At 38.4% G+C, this 21,861-nt stretch overlaps 1 protein-coding gene across 1 annotated transcript in view; it reads right to left on the reverse strand.

The window, feature by feature from the left end:
* Positions 1–21,861, reverse strand: part of LOC121402871 (elongator complex protein 4-like) — a 127,148-nt gene that overhangs the window by 65,357 nt on the left and 39,930 nt on the right. Inside the window, exons 4-5 of the mRNA XM_041589593.1 lie at positions 11,500–11,608; positions 2,785–2,891 (exon numbers count right to left, since the gene is read on the reverse strand). Of these exons, the coding sequence (XP_041445527.1) occupies positions 2,785–2,891; positions 11,500–11,608 (216 nt within the window). The remainder of the gene's footprint in view (positions 1–2,784; positions 2,892–11,499; positions 11,609–21,861) is intronic.

Below are 21,861 nucleotides of genomic sequence, written 5' to 3' on the forward strand. Positions count from 1 at the left end.
GTTATTTTACTAGGGAATAGTCCAAATTGGATTTGAGTTTAAAAATTCGAATTTCGAAATTTATCATATACTGTCTCTTTGAGAATTTGAATTCAACTATTCGCCATCTAAAACCTGATGAATCGGTGTTTCAGCCTATGCGCTAAAACAAAACGCTCGGAGTGCCATCCCACCGCTCGATTCGATTTCGATTCTAGCCAGCGGGAAGGCATTTCAGGGAAATTAGTCACCCGAAAAGAGGAGATTTGTCGCCGGGCGACTAATCTCCCCGAATCTCCACGTGTGTCTCTGCCCTTAGCTCTTCAAGGAGAAGAACAAAAATAATTTCAAAGATGCAAACGTGTTGAAGTTGTAAACGTGAGCATTAGGGATGGTTTATTCATTTCCACTGTGCTTATATCAAAGCAGTTTCGTGAGTTGTTGGTGCATAATGTGGGGGGCTAAGTCCTTTTAAGTATAACAGAACCTTAGCAATCCTACTGAACTACTATTCCTAATAAAAGTCCCCGCCCGCACATAAGGTCAAATAAGTTGTATAACTCCCAAGGCTAGTTTTGATATTGCTCAGGTGACATAGACCTTTCGTCTTGAACGTAACCTTAACATTTCTCTTTTTATTTAACACTGGACCCTACAGATCTGAGAGTCCTACAAAACAAAGTGCAAGGGTTCTTTTGGATAAAGGCCTATATACATTTCAACTGAATGCGGTTTGTCAAAAGAAAGGTCTGTTAATTTTTTGAAACAACTCAGAAGTCTTCCTTCTCCCCAGCCATAAAGAGAGAATAATAAAAGGAAGTCCAGCTCTTTGATGCAGCGGGGCCTTCATTAGCTTCTTAAGGGACTATCCTATCTAAATGAACCTCTGGAGAAGACCTGCTTGAAGGACTAACAGCGTGATTAACAATTAACTACTGCCAAGGAGGTTAGATAATTAAACACATTGATGAGCATTAGTTGGGAGGAGGGCATCTTAATTTGTCACTTGATGGGACTTTTTTTGTGATTTATGGGGCAGTTGCAGTTGCTAATGTGCAGAGAGAACTGAAAGACAACAGCTAAGTTTACTAAGCAAGTGGTCAGCTGTAGAGGGCACAGGGTCAACAAAGGGCCACAATGGTCACTTAAGGGTGAAGTCCCAGAGACCAAAGCCATGCCAAGCTACATTGGCCTTCATCTATTGATGAACTAAAAATATGCTAATTTATTAGTGGCAATTCCCTTTTTTGATAGTTTCAAGCCGTTAAGACAAGTGGCATGTTTAAAAGCTTTTCAGTTGAAAGGAGATTAAGGAAAGTAGTTTGTGGAGGCTATTTAATGGCTTTGTTTGGCAAGTAAGCCTTACACTCTACCTACAGTCATTAGATGAGAAGCCCTAAAAGTAACTAGGCTGAACAGTAAATCTGGACTCCCCCCTAAGGTATCCCCCTACTTTCCCAATCTTTTAAATGGCTAGTAATTAAAGAATGGAACGTTGAACGATTCACAAATTTGTGGAAAATGTAACATAAACAGAAATCAAAAAGAAACAACATTTTTTTGAGGTCTACTATTTTTACTAACATTTGGATTTCTTCTTTTCACAAATTGTAATTTTTTTCTCGAAAAAGCGAGAGTTTTTTAATTTCTCTAAAACTGTAAAAATGCAATTTACATTCAGGGGCAGATAAAGGGTCGAAGTGAAAATTCGCATTTTCGAGTTTTTTTTTATGGCCAAAACTGTGAAATATGACTAGGGAAATGTTAAAATTTTGATTCGAGTTTTTTAAAAATTCAAATTCGATTTTCAAGATTTATCATACACTGGCCCTTTAAGAACTCGAATTTCACCATTCCATAAACACCATAATTGGTGTTTTTGCCTATGGAAGATGTCCTGGGATCAATTTGGAGCTGTTTGCAGCCTTCCTGACATTTGAGTTTTTGAGGAGAAAAAACTCGAATCGAATTTGATTAGAATTTGATTACAATTAGAGTTCGCGAGTCGATCCTATTCACCCGAGTTTCAAAAATTCAATTTTTTTAATAAATTGCAATTGGTCGAATTTCGAGTTCATGGGAGTTTTAAATAACTCCCATGAACTCGAAATTCGACCCTTGATAAATCTGGCCCTCAGTGTAAAAACCAAGAAAACACGAATACAAAACTATTAGAGGTCCCACAGAAGTCAATGGGAGCTATGTGGCTTCTACTGGACCTTTTCTTTAGCCAGTCAGACCTTTTTTCAATTTTTTTTTTATTTTAGAGTTTTTTGGATTTTTTTTTGCAAGTAATTGTCTGAAAAAGTCAAAGTTTTAGAGGTTTTAGAGATATTCATATTTTTTAGCATATTGTTCATATTTAGAGGTTTTAATATCTTTCATGGCATTCGTGGTTTTAGAGAAAACGAGTTTATTTGTGGGCCTCCCCATCTATACTTAACATTTACTATAGTTCCCTCTCACTTCTTCATCTTCTATGTAGTATAATTTACTTTATCATATGGCAGATACATCAGAGATAAACCTGCTTTTTTTTTTGTTGGGAATCAGAAATTCTGAATTTAAATTAGAAAATTTGCAAAAACAAAATAAATCATGTGGATTCTGTTTTCTGAAAAAAAATTTTTTTTCCAATTTACATAGAAGTAAATAAAAACAACACACAAATCATAGGGATTCATGGCAACAATAAAGAATATTTAATAACATATAACTTTATTAAAATGAAAATAATTGTGTCCCAGGGATTTGGACTATTTGTTTGCGGGGAGGGAGGAGGAAGAAATATCTTAAGATACTAACCTCAATAGCAAAAATCTTTCTCTTTAACTTAAAAGCCAGGTCCTTGGTGTTTGACACGTCAGAGATCAAACTGTTCAGTCGGGGAATCTGATGGACGTGGAGTAAACCTTGAACAACAAAAAAGGGCAAATAAAAGGACAAAAATTAGACCTGCTGCTTCTGCCGGACGCATAAATTAAAAGCCTCGGAAGACAATCTCCGTATATTTACACACATTCACCCTCCTTTCCTTATTTAGACTGGAACTCGCTACTAAGGCCACTCAAGCAAGCAGCGTGATTATGCCCAAGTAATGAGGCAGAATAAGATACAGGAATCCTTGTGCAAGGGGAACTAATTGCACTTTGCTACAGAAGTACAGATGTAAAGACGGATCTTAATACTTGTCACAGCTACGGACAATTTGTGTGTGATTTCTCCTTGTATTTACAGTAAGCAAACGCGGATATCGACTTGCAAGGTGCCCACGGCTCCGTGGAGTAATCTTTATTTTATTAACTGCCCCAGTGAGCAGCCAACAAAACGTGGTTTATGGGAAACTGATCGCCATCGAAGTACTAACGAAGGCTGTTTACTCTTATACTTTGTATGACAACATAAGAAGTTAAAAAAAAAAAAAATTTTTTCAAGGTCCTCAGTAAATGAATTAAAAAAAAAAACCAGTAACTTCACATGTTAAATGTTCCGTCTCCCTTTGCAGGGTTCTAAATGCCATAGGTAGACTGCCAGCCTGGCATTCTGTCAAGGGAAATTTATGCTGATCTCTTCTGACAAGGACGCTGGATGGTTTTTTGTGCTGCCTAAAATAATTTTCTAAACAACCCAGGGGTAATTTTCCACGGCTGATAACTACAAAATGGCCACAGAGCAGTCTGGTTTCATAACTGGAGATCTGGTAAACACAACAGAGATTCTAACCTCCTTTCAGCTGAGATATTATATTTTTTTTTCCGGTTTTAAATACTCGGCTGAATATTATATAAATCTGTTCTATCATTTTTTCTTTTTTAGACAATGCTTGTTTGCATGCTCTATCAGGTCCTAAATATGCCCTATTATAAAAAAAAATATGATATTAAATTAAAGATAGAAAAATGAGAAAATTCTTAGTAAATATGTAAAAATACACTCCTAAAAAAGTTTCCTTCCAGGCATAAAACTGGCTCATTCTCCAGACAGAATCTAGAGAAAAGCATTTAAATCTTTACAAGGTTACCATGGGACTACAGTGTATTTACCACTATAATAATGGCACTAATTTATGCAAACGCAGAGCACCTCCCTGAATTTAAACAGTTTGCTATTCATTGCTTTCAGATTTCACTTTGAACACATTAACCCCTTTTTTTTTTTTAAATCAAGTTGTTTTGCTTTAAAAAAAAAATTTAAAAACCTAAATTTGATTCAGAGATGTTTTTTTTGACTAGGCACAAATTACTTTTAATTGTTTAGGTCAAAAAACAAATTTTTAAACTTCTGTGTAGCTTTTTAGTTAAAACCATGAATCATATATGCAAAAAGTTGCATTTAACAGTTTATTATTATTGAAAAAAATGTAAAAAAAAAATGCCATGCAGGATGTTTAATATACACTGAAATGCGTATTTCGTTTTATATAGGAGATATGCTATTGTAAATAAAAGAAATTTACAAATTCACTGCACTCAACTTGAAAAAATATATAAAAGAATATTAAAACATTTAGTGCAACATACAATCAGATATTTGTAACTTGCTCTCACCTACAAGCAAAGAGACATTATACAAAATAATGACTTTTTAAATATGACAAATAAACATGGACTTATAGGGGGCTATTTATTAAGCTCCGAATACTCAAAATCCCAAAATTTTGGATTTTTCGGACCTTAAAAAAACAAAAACAGAATTTTTCGGGATTTATTAAAGTCCGATGGTATGAAAACTCAGAATCCGAAAACCCGGCATCTCAGAGATCCCAGTGTCTGGGCTGCTGTCAGTACCGATATCCGATGATTTTGGGATTTTGGGCCAAAAGTCCAAAAAATTTGTGGTTTTTGCGGAAAAGTCCGAAAACTTCGGACTTTTCGGGCAAAGGTCTGAAGTTTGAATGATAAATAAGGTCCATTCGGGAATTCGAGTTGCTCGGATTTTTATCTTAGAAATACTGTGATGAATTGGGAGCTTGATAAATAACCCCCATAATGTTACAATTTTTTATTACAAACAAACTAAATAAAATAAAATTAATTGTTTTATTGTTTATTACAAATAAGCATGGACTTATAATTACAAATAAACATGGACTTAAAATAGACCAATGCAGTTCAGGTGGAGGGCAACAAGTGATGGCCTCTTTCATGGTCCACTGGACTTCCCAAGGGCTCCACATCCTGAGACATCATAATTTATTATACTGACTAATATGTTAATGGAATAGAAAACAAAGGACAGCACCAAATTGTACTAATGCCCACTACAAGATTATACATAAGTAGTGATGGGCGAATGACCCCTTTCGATTCGCCAAAAATTTGCGAAAAGCAAAAATTTGGCAGAATTCATCGAAGTCTATGGACGACAACATTTTTTTTGATGTGCGACAAATTTCGCAACAAATCTTTGACGCATGGCAAATTATTTTACCCATTAGGGTCTACGGCAGTCATTTTCACGGCGAAACTTGCTGAAAAATGTAATCTCTAACATAAGGAATATTGCATCCCCCAAGAAATTTGTAAAATATAAGGGTATTAAACATTACCAAGGAGGCTGTAGGATGATATAATTTTTCAAGATCATAGGGTTCAGGTACATAATGTGCACATCATTACACCCAACAGTTTTTGGTTCATAATTGCCTTAATTTGAAACACACCCCTCTGTAGAAGAGGATGACATTACTGAAGTGTTATACAAAAAGAAATTCAACCAAATTTTGAACCCAATAATCACCAGCGCACCCTGGTCTTTTCCACATGTGTTCCGCTAGGTGCTGAGAGTCACTTGAGTCCTGCAGCGGGTCGGATACCCGCGAGTTACCTGCAAAAACCTGCAGGGTGCGGGTATTGACGCAGTTTGGCGGTTCTGCGAGTTTGTGGGTCACGGGTCAGGCCGCGGGTCTTCTCAATAGCGATATTTACTCCTTTTTTCTGGTCTACTTCCGATGACGTCACTTCCGGTTTGCAATGACAGCACTTCCTGCTTTACTCCTTCTTTTCTGATCACGACTACTTCCGATGATGTCATTTCCGGTTTACAATGACAGAACTTCCTGATTCTTGATGGTCAATGGGTCGTGGGTCCGGGTTGCGGATAAGGTACTTGCGGGTCGGGTAGCAGGTCCAAGCGAGTAGGAATGTGGGTTGCAGGTCCGCGTTGCGGATTGCAGGTTGCGGGAACGGGTCCCAAAAAATGCACCCATGCAGGACCCTAACCTGAGGTATGAGCACCCTCTAGGGTTGCCACCTTTTTATAAAATTTCCACCGGTGGTGAGGGCGGGAACTAAAGGGGCGGACCATGACATAAAAGGGGTGGCCGTGATTAAAAAGGAGGTGGGGTCATGGCGCACAATGGGCAGAAGGTGAAAAAAAGGGTACGTTTTGAGCAGTTTGGGGGCAGGTCAAGGGCTTTTGTTAGGGGGATTACAAATTTACCGGCAGCTACCCACCAATCTGAGTCAAAACAAATATGGTTACTGGCACACAAAATGCTATTTCGGTCAGACAAAGGGGCGTGCCCTGAAACGCTACATGGCTTGCATCTAATAAACATGCAGGGTTTATCCCGATTTGAATAGCCTTGTGCTCCAGTATCCATATTTGTTTTGATGTTGGAGAATTGTCCTCCTAAATGCAGTTGAATACTAATTTAACCAGCATGTGTCAAGCCAACTGAGCCACTTCACTTGTTTTTGTCTACACAAGAAATTATTTACATTTATGATATGGTCTCTTATTTCACTTAATGCTCTCCACAAATAAGACATTTATCCTGTTCTATTTAAGGGGGTAAAAGGGGGATAATTATTACATTTCATGCATGCTCTATGTAAGGGGGTAACAGGGAGTAATTACTAATAAAACTCCTCATTCTTCCCTGGCATTTGCTTCTTTCCTTTGAATCAACTGGCTCAAGAATGCCAAATCATTTTACTGGCAAAGAACTAGGGATGCATCAAATCTAGGATTTGACCCAGGCTTCACAAGATTTGCAGGATCTGGATTTCAATTCAAACCAAAAAAACGTTCAGTTTTCCAGACTTAAAAGCCAATTGACTAAGTGACTTTATAGGTCGGAAGAATAAAACAATTTTGGGATCTAATTTTAATTCTAATTCTTATAACACAGGTGGTATCTTTAGTTGTTAAATACTAAGTTACACCCACTGCAGAATATGTTGAGGCAGTTCTCTAGATAAGAGAAAGCCATATTAATTTTCATTTTCAACCTAATTAAAGGTAACTGAAACATAAAAGCACCCATCAAACTTTGACAAGCACCCATCAAATCTTGACTACAAGGAAACTGACAGTCACTGTCAATGCTACTTGGCAACACCGTCTATGGTTAGGTGACAATGGCATCAACCCACTGTGACAGTTCATGGAACTTTCATTTCTTCAGATTGAGCAAAAATATAAAGCAGAAAAATATTCAGACATCTAATCTGCCCATCTAAATAAAATGCATATATATACGGGGCATTTTGTTCATTCAAATGAACCTATATTGGTCCCAAATTCAATAATCCAATACTGTATAAACCCCTACCGTCAACCACTCAGGACATTAATGACATTTGTTTCTGCATTTTTCAAAAATGACTCGAAATTTATTTAAAACCACCCTCATGTACTGAACATGAAAAATAAATGTCCACCCTCCGCCACAAACCTCAAAAAAAGAATTTTGAAATCATGGGCCACCAGTGACTCTACTCACCTAGTGACAAGAACCTTAAGGTTAACATCCTACTAGTGATGGGCGAATTTGCGCTGTTTCGTCAGTTTTCGGTGCCGGTGTCCGTTTTTTTCCGAAATTTATTTGAAGCTGCGAATTTTTGCGGGCGTTTCGTGAATTTTTTCACCGGCGGCGAATCGCGCAAATTTGCAGCGAATCCGCGTCTGCCGAATAAATTCGCCCATCCCTACATCCTACAACTAAGACCCAGGAAAGACCCAGGAAATATGGTTCAGGCTCTTACTTTTCCTTCTTCTTAAATTCTTTTTCAATTTTCTAAACTAGAGGTAGGTAGACGAGGTATAGCCATCCCCTCTGTTGTGCTCTAGGTATGCCCTCTCCTGTCTACCTCTAGTTCCAGCTCTGAGGGTGGCCCTTCCATGCAATACTTGGGGTCTTCCTGGGCAAGGATGCAACCCCTCAGTTGGGAAACCACCACTCGATACTATATTGTTGTAAAAAGAAACTTAATACAAAATGTTTTAAAAGTCTGTAGAAAGAACAGATTGCTTAAACAGCCAAATTTAGATTATGTGGTCACATTATTTCAAGCTATTTGACTCCAAAAATAAAGTACCATAATCATAACTTTCATATCTAAATTTATATTTTAGACTAATCTAGGTTCCAGGTTCTTTTTGTACTTGGTATATTTATTTATGTTAACTCTTTTTGTTAACTGTTAGGACTAGTTGTCTCTTGGGACATTTACAACATTTGTTCTCCAGACTGCATCTTAATAAGCTTAAAATTCTGCATGTTTTACTGTAAAACTTCAATAACATATTTGAAACAAAAAAAATAAATAAATATGATTATTAATCGGTATAATTGTAGCCTAAAACTGTTAAGACATCTAGCTCTCAAGACATGGCTGATTCTACAAGGCTTTGTTGTGAAGAGGTCTAGAAGCCACATAGTCAACACCAATACTCCCAACTGTCTCCAATACTCATCAGCTGAATTTAGAAGGAAAATTATTTTTTTTTTAGCCAATAAATAATTAAATCTAGCAGCTATATTAAATGTTTCTCTTGGTCTCTGAAAACAGAGCCTCGCGGTTCAAAACTATTGATTTCTTGACAATTTCAGCTCACTGGTCAGATGACTGGCAAACCTTCTCTGAATATAAATTCCCCAGAGCCTGCCTATTGAGATGTACATCTGTTTGAGCTTTGCCTCTGTAATGCGACTTGACAACATGCAAGGAAATTCTCTGTTATCTTTTGGTACTCTAATGCACTTTACTGCAACAACAACAAAAAAAAACATTTCTAAGGACTAGCGGCTGGGAGATTTGTAAAAGGTTTATTATAGCAACGGTTCTCTCTCTACACAATTTAACAATAAATATTTTGGGTAAAGGGTCCATTTTAGAGTATCTCACTGCATTATACCAATAGACACACACCAACATTTTCTGTGGTTTTTAAAAATATTTTGAACGATTTAAAACGATCGCGCTTGTCTGAAAATTAAATTTATTTTAGAGTTGTTTAACACTTTTTTTAGCCTCTTCACTTTATGCATATTTAAACATGATTTAGGAATATTCTGTAGCTCAGAGAGTAGCTCAACTCTTTTACAATAAACATGGCAGAGGGCCAGATGAAACTGAAATAATAAAGAAATACAGATATGTCTAAAAGGAAGGCCTTTAGAAGCCACATAGTCAAAATATCACATAGGTTACAGATGTCCATCTGGCCTTTAGCTGGACAGCTTTGAGATATCCATACGATTTTGGGTTGAGGGCTTCTCTTCTTGCTAAACTGACTACACTGGGTTAGCTTGGAATTCACTAGCAGGGCACTCCCTTTGGCATATTTGATAACAGCAGAGATATAGGGGCACATTTACTTAGGGTCGAATAATTAACTCTCGATATTCGACTGTCGAAGTTAAATCCTTCGACTTCGAATATTGAAGTCGAAGGATTTAGCAATATTCGTTCGCTCGAATGATCGAAGGAATAATCGTTCGATCGAACGATTCGAAGGATTTTAATCCATCGATCGAACGATTTTCCTTCGATCACAAATTTGTTAGAAAGCCTATGGGGACCTTCCCCATAGGCTAACATTGAGGTTCGGTAGGTTTTAAGTGGCGAAGTAGGGGGCTGAAGTTTTTTTTAAAGAGACAGTATTTCGACCATTGAATAGTCGAACGATTTTTAGTTTGAATCGTTCGATTCAAAGTCGAAGTCGTAGTCGAAGGTTGAAGTAGCCAATCCGATGGTCGAAGTAGCCAAAAAAATACTTAGTATTTTTTATTCTAATCCTTCACTCGAGCTAAGTAAATGTGCCCCATAATGTGCTCACTCAGAATTACCCCAGGCCGGTGGAGTTTTCTGCTAACAGGAACACCGGCCCGGGCTTACAGGTAAGTGCCTAACATTTGACACCCCCAAGTGATTTCTTGACCAGGAGATACAGTTGCGGATTTCTTTATCCAAGAAAGAGCAAACTTATTTAAATATTATTCTCTGTGCCATAAAAGGAAAGATAATTGTAAGACCATGTTCAAAAAAGTTTGCTACGCGTCTGGTTACCTCTAGCCACGGCTATATTTATATATAGGCACCTATGGGCCCGTACCTAGAGAGGCACTTTTAGAAGGACGGTGCCTATTATACAAAACATGAACGCTAAAGGGGCTGGTCCTATTTGATCCAGCGCCTAGAACAGCACTAGGTTGAGGTAACAGAAAACAACTCAAAATATCTATAATGGGAAAAAGAAGAAAGAAAGAAGTCATTCTGACTTTTAAGAAGAATGAAGCAGAAGCCAGCTGATTAACAGACCTGTGAAGACACAAGCAAGGTTGACTTCTGTTTGTTTCAGACAGAATAAGTAGTAGAAAAGGTTCAAGAAATACTGCAAATAAATCTACCAATAATCTTTTTATGGCATGTATCCTGGAAAGTTGCTTAGAACCACATTTAGGTTTATTAAGAAGAAATGAATTTGGGTGTTTTATAGCCCTTAAAGGGATACTGTCATGGGAAAAAAAAAATTTTCAAAATGAATCAGTTAATAGTGCTGCTCCAGCAGAATTCTGCACTGAAATCCATTTCTCAAATTTTTATATTCAATTTTGAAATCTGACATGGGGCTAGACATATTGTCAATTTCCCAGCTGCCCCAAGTCATGTGACTTGTGCTCTGATAAACTTCAATCACTCTTTACTGCTGTACTGCAAGTTGGAGTGATATCACCCCCCTCCCTTTTCCCCCCAGCAGCCAAACAAAAGAACAATGGGAAGGTAAACAGATAACAGCTCCCTAACACAAGATAACAGCTGCCTGGTAGATCTAAGAACAGCACTCAATAGTAAAAACCCATGTCCCACTGAGACACATTCAGTTACATTGAGAAGGAAAAACAGCAGCCTGCCACAAAGCATTTCTCTCCTAAAGTGCAGGCACAAGTCACATGACCAGGGGCAGCTGGGAAATTGACAAAATCTCAGATTTCAAAATTGAATATAAAAAAATCTGTTTGCTCTTTTGAGAAATGGATTTCAGTGCAGAATTCTGCTGGAACAGCACTATTAACAGACTCATTTTGAAAAAATTTTTTTTCCCATGACAGTATCCCTTTAAGGACAAACCAATTGCATGAGAAGTGCTCGGTACAAGGGAGATACAACTGAGCTCATGATATTTTCATTAAAAACAGAAGAGGTTATTGCAAAGTTTGCAGTGCCTATAAAACGTGTGAATTTATTTATCAACACATTATGTTCATGGCCTCTAAACATTTGAACTCACCATGATAGTCTCTGTATAACGGACTGGCTTCCATCTCTGAGCCGATAAATGATTCAAGGCCGACCACCGTATCGGACAAGTTTCTCAGGCGCGTCGTAATTGCTTTAGTCTGTAAAACAAGCAAACAAAATACACATTCGGGAGGCCCTAATTAGTGTTTGTGGAATAAATCTGGGTCTTATCAATGAATGCTGAAATTGCTAGAAATAAATCCAATTTACATGCGCTGCTCATGATCTTCAGCAGGACAAATAGAGGAAGCCTATGTAAGATAAAACGACATGGCACTAAACTGTATGGGACATACTGTAAACATGTTATTTTGCTCGCATGGGCAAGTGTATTTTCTGGTAGTCATGGAATGACATCCTTCGTGTACATGAAAAAAAACAAGACAAGTAGCCTGAAATGATTGGAACTACAATTAAAATAGGCTACAATAATCCATAGGTCAACATCTGGTTTGCAAGTTTTGGAAAAGAGCCGCATTCGCTTCGAACAAGGTTTCTGAATTCATGTTCCTTCCTCAAGACACAAGTGTGTCATGAAAAATTCAGTCACCTGAGACCACTTGAGGTGAACAAAAATGTTTGTGGATTCTGAACTCATACAGAGTCAGAATCCTGAACAAAGGAATTACAGAGTTTATATAGAGCACCCCACTTCCCAAAAAAATACAAAGAACTGCTCTTATAGCCATGCAAGTGGCTCTGCCCTTAAAGGAAAACCAAACCCCCAAAATCCCCTACACCTCTACCCTACATAGACCCCTCCCTGCTACACCTCAGCCTAGTTGTTACCTTTGGTAAATGCCCCTAACTCATTACTCACCTCTCTTTGCAGATTCAATGCAGAGGAGCTCACGGGCGACATCTTCTTCTCTTCACTTATCTTCGGGAAGTAAGTGCCGTATCTGCGTATGTGCAGTTGGAGCAGTCTTTGGGTTTTTTACAACTGCGCATGCGGCGAATTTGATGGAAATTGCCGAAGTGGCAGAAGAAGACCCGAAGATTACTGAAGAGTCGAAAGATGGCGTCCGTGGACCCCGATGCTCTGAATCTGCAAATAGAGGTAACTAAAGAGGTAGGGGCATTTACCAAAAGTAACAGCTAGGCTGGGATGGAGCAGGGAGGGGGGGTCTCAGAATTTTATTCTCTTTCAAGTGTACAGTATAAACCTAATGACCAAACTTCAGCAAACTCTGCCCCCTGCAAAGGACATTTTATGGCAATGCTCCCAGAAATCACCTTTTTATATGATTACTCATTAAATGCCCACAAAACAGCCCACAGAGAGAATCCTGGTCCATAATATCCAGTGAATTTCATATACAGGTATAGGATCCCTTATTTGGAAACCCGATATCAGGAAAGCTCCGAATTACAGAATGGCTGTCTCCCATAGACTCCATTTTATCCAAAAAATCCAAATTTTTAAAAATGATTTCCTTTTTCTCTGTAATAATAAAACAGTAGCTTGTACTTGATCCAAACTAAGATATAATTAATGCTTTTTGGAAGCAAAACCAGCCTATTGACTTTATTTAATGTTTAAATGAATTTCTAGTAGACTTAAGGCATGAAGACCCAAATTACGGAAAGATCCGTTATCCGGAAAACCCCAGGTCCCGAGCATTCTGGATAACAGGTCCCATACCTGTATCAGAAAGTAAATTTGAGTGTAGATGAGCAGATGTAAGCATTTATGCATTCATGGTGTGAACCAAGTCCATGCGAACATTAAATTCCCCCGATAAGTTCTTGGTATAAATACCTCAGAAGCTCCTGCTCCAGGATGGGAAAAAAAGTAGCACAATAAAGGTGGGTACTCATGACTTATGTTTAGTTCTCAGTATCCAATATAACTGGTGGGGAAAATGATGGACCTCATTTTGAGTGATTGAGCCTTTGGTTTATAGAGCCATCTTCTGAGCTAACTCAAGTGAGGCATCAATACCACAAGGCTTTATACTGGTATGACATGGGTTACTCTATATCTAAAATGCAATGATTAATCAACAACCTATGTCCAACCCGCCATGAAACTAGTGTCGCGGTCTAAACGAATCAATATAAGCTTGCGTTAAAGATCTTCTGCAATTTACATACTTATATGTCATGTGATATACAAAAAATGATGGAGATGCTAACCTGATTTTTTCTAAAAAAAGGGGGGGATCTATGAAAACTCCGTAATATTCAAGAGAAGCACAAAATAATCTCTGAAAAATATGTACACAGGTCAAACATAGAATTTTGAGCAGTAATACATGTGTATGAAGGGCTTTTAGTGATGGAGAACTCCATACACTGATTTTAACCATCGGTTCCTGCCCCGGTGGATCTTACAGTCTACAATCCCTATACCATGGATAGCCTTGGTATTGAATTTTGCGCTGTACAGACATAAGTGCTACCCTGCTGACCCATCTCTATTGGCTGAAGCACTAACTGGCAAAGTGGATCAGGTTGCCTAAACTTTCACAAGTCCAAAGATAGTTATTGAGAGATTATGCACCAGTGTCCCATTTATCCTTAAAACTAAAAGATGTTATGAGCAACAGGCAGTCATTGGGCTGACCTCTAATGACCAGGCATGGATCGTTGCTGGACCACATGGGCAGGATAAAAATAAACAGCACAGAATAGTTGTGTCCTTATATATTACTGAAAGTTTATATAATCAGGAGTCAATTAACAGGAAAGGTCTAAATATATAAAATTGAATTACGTTATATCACACATTGCATAGTGAGGTTAATTAATAAGCACTTGCACCAAGATAATTAGATAGTAATGTTCCTGTTTATAGACATTGATTTCAATCTGGTCTTGACTAAAGAACTGAGAACTGAATCCAATTTGATAAAAGGGACAATTAATCACAACTTTCCTGACTGTCCGTATAATGTTCCTGATAGTCAGGAAGATTTTGCTTTGCTTTTTTTTTCGCTGGCGAATTTTGGCTCCCCTTTCGCGAATTTATTTGCCGGCGGCGAATTGTGGGAATTCGCGCCTGGCGAATAAATTCGCCCATCACTAAAGAAGGATACTTAATTTTCCTTTCACAAGAAAATACTTATTAGATAGATAGTTGACAGATAGATAGATGACAGATAGATATATGGATAAGGAGGGGGCTGTCACAGGGACCACAGCATTAAACAACCAGCCCACAACAGCCATTATAATGATATATTTTGTCTGGTGCCCTAGCGTGAGAGGAGGAGACAGGCACTTACTGTTCAATTGCCTTCCCAGTCCCTGATGTATGCTCGAAGTTCAAGATAAATAATTTAGCATTATGGTGAATAATACATGTATTTTTTATTAATTGCCTATAAAATAGTATTTTACAACAATTCACTTAAGGGGGAAAACATACACAGTGGTTACTCCCAGAAGCTACGCAGTCTTACCCAGAAGCACTCTTTTATACAGGAACTACATTTACAGCACTCTAACACCCATATGCCACATATACAGTAAACTTCCATCCAAGATCTATACATATATATATAGGCAATACCGTTTCAACCAGGAGCTATGACCAGGAGAAACATACATATTAAAGTCAGACCAAGGAACGCAACATAAAAAGAACCACTTTACTCTAGGGCAAATTTCCACTGGGTAACTATATATACAGTGCAGCTGTTCCCAGAAATGACACAGTCAAGTAAGTATGAGTATCCATATCTATCTATCTGTATCTTTACTTGTGAGCCACATTCAGATGTAAAAAGAGTTGGAGACTGTAACACAAGCATGAAAAAAGTTCCTAGGTGTGCCAAATAAGGGCTCCAATTAGCTATTTGATACCCCTATGTGGACTGGCAGCCTACAGGAGTCTCTATTTGGCAGTTTTTTTTGCAACCAAAACTTGTCTCCAAGCCTGGAATATAACAATAAGCATCTGCTTTGAGGTCACTGAGAGCAACATTCAAGAGGTTGGTGAGCAACAAAACCACTGGTTGGGGACTGGGTAGGACTGGGGGCCTAGGGCCCACCACGCCTGCTGCCTCATGGGTCCCCACAATCCCAGGAACCCCACCTGCAAAGACAAATCTGGCCACCCCCAGCTGCATCACCCCATTCCAGCTGCAACCCCTATCCGCCATGTCCAGGGCTAGGGATGGAGGTCGGGAGAGCGGCAATGCTTCAAGCAGGAAGCAGAAAGCTGGGGCCCACCTGGGTTTTTCCCGGTGTCCCTCCTGCCCAGTCTGATCCTGGTTGGGGATCACTGTTCTGTTCCATGCTTTGTCAAGGATGTGCCCAAATGTTATTTGTCTTCGTTTTTTTACTAATAACATATTTCATAGTGGTAAACTAAGTTTATACATCATTCACACTAATCCCTTCCTAGTAGATCTTACAGTCTAATGTTCATATCACTCACTTGATCAGGAACCAATTAACCTCCCTGTATGCATTTGAAGTATAGGAGGAAACTAGATGATCTGGAGGAAACTTACACATACATGGGGTGAACATACAAACTCCTTGCAGATAGTGTTTTGGTTGAAATCAAAGCTAGGTCCTTCTTTATATGTATGATAACCTGAATGAGAATAGTTGGCATTAGCACCAAGCTATGGTATATGGCCTACTCTGCAGTTCTTTTGCTCCGACCTGTCACCAGCCGATGTTCCCCCCATTACACGTTCTTTTAGGACACCAGGCCTTTGAGGTCAGTTTGTGTAGGAGTTTTTCACACCTCCCTTTTCTTTTACTGTCTTTGTGAATAAATCCTGCACTTCAGTCCTTCAGCTGCTCTCTTTGACCATGCATTGAAAGGGAAAGTTGGCCACCGGAATGCGCATTTAAGATGTAAATACATTCCAGAGGTGAGTGGGCAGATATCTGACTCTCTCTTTCTTAGTTCAGCCATTTTAGTTCTTCATACAATGACAACAATACAGCAGGAAAGAGATAATTCCTAAAATGTTAGGAATTGCTCACAAAACAGTATAAAGAAAGAAAAATGCTAAAAAGAAAGAAAAATGCTAAAAAGGAAGAAAAACAAAAGTCCACTTGGTTCTAAGTCTCTGGTAGCTTGATACAGAGATAAATCTGTTTTATGTGGCTACTGGGGGTTTCCTGCATATCATCTAATCTGTTCAAGATGCAATGATAGATAGAGGATAGAGAGATGATAGAGAGATATATAGATAGACAGATAGAGATAGATAGCGCTAGAGAGAGCAGTAGAGACAGACAGATAAATAATAAATAAAGTAGATAGAGAGATAATACAAAGAGAGTAAAGGTGGCCATACATGGGCCAATAAAAGCTGCCGACAGACCAAGTCGGCAGCTTATTGGCCAGTGTATGGGGCCCTCTGACGGGCTTCCCCGATCGATATCTGGCCGAAAGTCGGGCAGATGTCGATTGGACAGGACTAAAAATCCCGTCTGATCGCGGCCGCATCTGTTCGTTGATGCAGTCTCGCGATCCGACCGCCCGTTACCCATCATTAGGATCTGATCTTTGGGCATATCGGGGAAAGATCCGCTCGTTTGGCGACATCGCCAAACGAGCGGATCTCTCCGTATATGGCCACCTTTAGATAGAGCGAGACAGATAGATAATAGATAGATATAGAGAGATAGATAGAGAGATAATAGACAGATAGAGACAAAGAGATAGGTAATAGATAGAGATAGATTAGATTGGAAAGTGCTAATTCAGATTTTATGATATGCATGAATATATACAGGTATGGGACCTGTTATCCAGAATGCTCGGGACATGGGGTTTTCCGGATAAACCCAATAGGCTGGTTTTGCCTCCAATAAGGATTAATTATATCTTAGTTGAGATCAAGTACAAGCTACTGTTTTATTATTACAGAGAAAAAAAATATCAAAATTTTAATTATTTGGATAAAATGTCTAAGGGTCTGGGGAAGATGGGCATCCCTTAATTCTGGATAATGAGTCTCTGGATAGCGGATCCCAAACCTGTATATGTTTTAGGGATGCACCAAATCCATATTCTTTGTTGAATTTGACTACATACTAAATCCAACACAAAAATTTGAATTGAATCCTACTGATCTGCATATTCAGATTTTTTTTTTAACAAAATTATAAATATGTTCACTCGTTAAGAGCTTTAAAGCCATTTGACCTTAATTCAGTTTGGCTGAATGCTTAGGGGCAGAGTTAATATCTGCATGAGAGTTTTCGCAGCAAAAAACCCGAAATTTGAATTTCCAAATCTCGTATTTACAAGATTTATTAAACGCTTAAATTGCGAATAAGAAAAAAAAAAAGCTTCAGTTCATATAGAAATAAAGGGGAGTTGTATTTTCAAATTTGAAGCTATTTTTCAATTTGCGTTTTTGGAATGCATTCCAAAAAATGGCAGACTCCATGAAAAATAAGGGCAGAATGTGACTTTCCTGGGTTCCAGTTGTTTCTTTGTGTTTTTAAGCAATTGCCTTTTTGAGTACAGAGGTTTTTTTTCATAAATAAGAGCACATTTAAGAGTTTCAAGTTTTTTTGAATTCGGAAAAAAACATTAAAAATGCAAAGGTTCAATGTTCACGTGGCTTTATGTGCAACGATGTCCACTATGTAATTGTGCATTATTTTATTTTATTTTATTTTATTTTTGTAAAACTAATAAAAAATTTCTGAGTAAAAAAAAAATGCAAAGGTTGATAAATTTGCTCCTTAGGGTTCAGAAGAATCATGCAAAAAGTGCTGATATTTGACTAAACCCCCAAATAAAATCCTGAATCTCTAATATGCATTTTTGATAATGCAAAAAATTTTATACAGCAGAGAGTTTACTAGTAGACACCAGGCATAGTCATCCTGGGAAATAAGCCCTTCAAGATGTCATGGCTGAAGCCTTCAGAGGACTCTCAGTGATCGGTTATTGTGGGGTGCATGGGTGCCTATCCCTTGCCTGGCATTTGTATCTTGCTGACCCATAACCATATCATTGGAGCAGGTGGTGATTCTTACTGAGAAACTGGAGCAAACTATGTTCTCAAGCAAATATCTCAGAAGGTTTCTTCTCATGACCTTCAGCCAATGGACAGATTTGCACCAAACTGTGGAATTGCTGCAGAAAAGCAACAAGAGCTGGTGATTGTGAAACCAAGAGAAGCGCACAAAATAATCACAAAGGTAATTTCATTAAATAACAATTGCCCTGTACAGTGTTCTACAGATCTAATTTGTTGAGGTTTCAAATACGTTGACATGAAAGACAGAGTTTGACAAACAGCTGTATGTGGCCCCCATTCAGCCCACACAATAATGCAGATCGACTGTCGGCAGGAGCTTTTTTAGGTCAGCAGTTATTTTGTTACAGCTTCCTCCTCTTGATGGATTCTCTAATGCAGATGCTGGGTAGGCCATCAACATGAGTATTGTATTGAGTGGATGTACATATGTCAGGATGGGATTGAAGAACACCTACATGATGGGGACTTTTTCTGGGAGATGTTTTTTCTCTGGGGGGCAGAATATAAATAATTTATTTTAAATAAATATCAAAAATATATTTATAAACCATGTTTCGCAAAGGTTCACCCTGCTGATCAGCAAATGCATATTTGACCTTGCACCATGGAATCAGACCCGAGGTGGGTGTGAAATAGCGGCTCTATGTTTTACTAGATTAGATGCACCTAAACAATATCAGGTATCAGGACCAAAAATGATGTTTAAGGAGGGTCTTCATAATCTCATTAAATTCGATTAAAAACAATTCTTACGATGCACAATATGAGATGCATGGTTCATTTTAAACCAATTCTAGGGTTGCAAAGCCAGATGTTATCTAGGTCCCTTAAGAAAAGGATGAACTCGATCGAATGAAAACCGTGAAAAGTAGTGATGGGCGAATTTGCGCCGTTTCGCTTCGCTGGAAAATTCGCAAAACGGCAAAAAATTCGCGAAATGGCGCCGGCGTCTCGTTTTTGAATTTGAATTTTTTCGGGTGAAGTTTCGCAGATTTATACGCTGGCGGCAAATCTCGCAAATTCTTTGCGAATTCTCGCCTGGCGAATAAATTCGCCCATCACTAGTGGAAAGGCAACTCAAATGCTTAGAATTCACATTCTACTCAGAGTCTTCAATGGGTCTACAAATCTGAATTTTTTTTTAAAAAATCACATTTACTTCTTCATAAAGTTTCATATTTAAGTTTTCCAGATATTTTGTGCTTACTAAATATTGAACATTTGAGTTTTGGAAACTCTAGTTGGAATTTGTGAATTTTAGCACAAAGAAAATTTGATATTTCAGCCCCATAGGGCCTTAAGTCCGAATTAGTCCTGCGTTGGGTCGGGTACTTCTGGAATACCAACAAAGTGCTAGGGTTTTGGCCAGAAAGTTCAGATTCTCTGGTTGTTTGGGTAGTCTGGACTGGTCCCTACCACCTTCCCCCAAAGTTGTGTCAAAATTTCTCCCCCTACCCATCTCATTAGACTGAGACGTGATGTCACTTCCAGTTTCACAGGTCTGGGTTGGAAGGAAAGTAATTACTGGGTCAGGTAGCGAGTCTACCTAGAGCGGTGATCCCCAACTAGTGCTTGTAAGCAACATGTTACTCACCAACCCCTTGAATGTTGCACCCAGTGGCCTCAAAGCAGGTGCTTATTTTTGAATTCCAGGCTTGAAGGCAAAATTTGGTTTAATAAAAACCAGGTGTACTGCCAAACAGAGCTTCCTGTAGACTTCCAGTCCACATCTGGGATACAAAATAACCAATCACATCTCTTATTTGGCACCCCTGGGAACGTTTTTTATGCTTTTATTGCTTCCCAACTCTTTTTGCAATTGAATGTGGCTCACAGGAAGAAAAGTTTGGGGACCTCTGACCTAGGGGAACATACTGTGTGGCAGGTTCGGGTCAGCACGTATTAGGCCAACTGGACCCACACAGAATTGTAACTTGCACCCTGCCCTGCACTTAGTAAAAGAGGCAAAATCATGACTATCCAACTGTTTTGAATCACAATGAATCACTTTCTGTGGCTCAGATATGTGCTTAGGGACCAGGAGAAAGGCAAGCCTGCTTTTGGTTCTAAACCACCCAGGATCATTTTTCTCAAGACTTAGGGGTACATTTACTTAGCTCGAGTGAAGGAATAGAAGAAAATATACTTCGAATTTCGAACGTTTTTTGGGCTACTTCGGCCATCGAATTGGCTACTTCGACCTTCGACTACGACTTCAAATCGGATGATTCGAAATAAAAATCATTCGACTATTCAACCATTTGATGGTCGAAGTACTGTCTCTTTAAAAAAAACTTCGACCCCCCCTACTTCGCCAAGTAGGGGTGCAATGTTAGCCTACTGGGAAGGTCCCCATAGGCTTCCTAACAATTTTCTGATCGAAGGAAAATCGTTCGATTGATGGATTAAAATCCTTCAAAACGTTAGATTCGAAGGATTTAATCGTTCAATCGAACGAATTTTCCTTCGATCATTCGATCAAACGAATTGCGGTAAATTCTTCGACTTTGATATTGAAGTCGAAGGATTTAACTTCGACAGTCGAATATCGAGGGTTAATTAACCCTCGATATTCGACCCTAAGTAAATCTGCCCCTTCGTGTCCCTAAAAACGTATCTGTGAATCCCAGCAAACCCTAGTTCCGCTAATGGTAACTCCTGCAAGCCACAAGTAGAGCCCTTCTCACTGACAACAATGGGAAGCAATCAGCTACTCTCTTCCCAGATGGTGATCCAACAGCCTCTTTATTCCTTTGGCTTCAAGAGAAAGCAAAGCCATTAGGCAAGAACATCTTCTTTGTAATCTTCACTTACTTACAACAGCAATGCATTGTTCTGTGAGATCCACTAACACATCCCTAAGATATAGTGTTCCTTTAATAGAATTTGAAAAATTTTCATTGCGATTATACAAAATATGCTAAAATATTAGTAATTTCCTAATTTATGTTTAAAAAAAAATAATGAAATTACATTTAGTGGATTATTTATTAAAGTCTGAATGGTAAAAAACGACTACTGCTACAAAATCCTAATTTTTAGTGGAAAAAAAACTTGAATTTCTCGAGATTTATTATACCCCGAGGATGCAAAAAGTCACAATCCGAAAATACTCCATCTTCAACCTGTTGAGGTCCTGTAGAAGTCCTAATTGCAATTTGAAAATATTATGATATACACTGGGTTTTGTACTATAATTTTGTACTATAATCTCAACATTTCAGGCTTTTCTGCCGATTTCGCAGAAATTCTGACTTTTTGGGAGTCAAATGCGAAGAATTCTGATTTTTCGCGCGACAACACGAAAAAGTCCCAGTTTTTGTGCGACAATCTGAAAAAGTTGGGTTTTTTCCCCGATCTGATTTTTTTCATGTTCTTTT

This window comes from Xenopus laevis, chromosome 4L (assembly GCF_017654675.1).
Source record: "Xenopus laevis strain J_2021 chromosome 4L, Xenopus_laevis_v10.1, whole genome shotgun sequence".
NCBI classification, from domain to species: Eukaryota; Metazoa; Chordata; class Amphibia; order Anura; family Pipidae; genus Xenopus; species Xenopus laevis.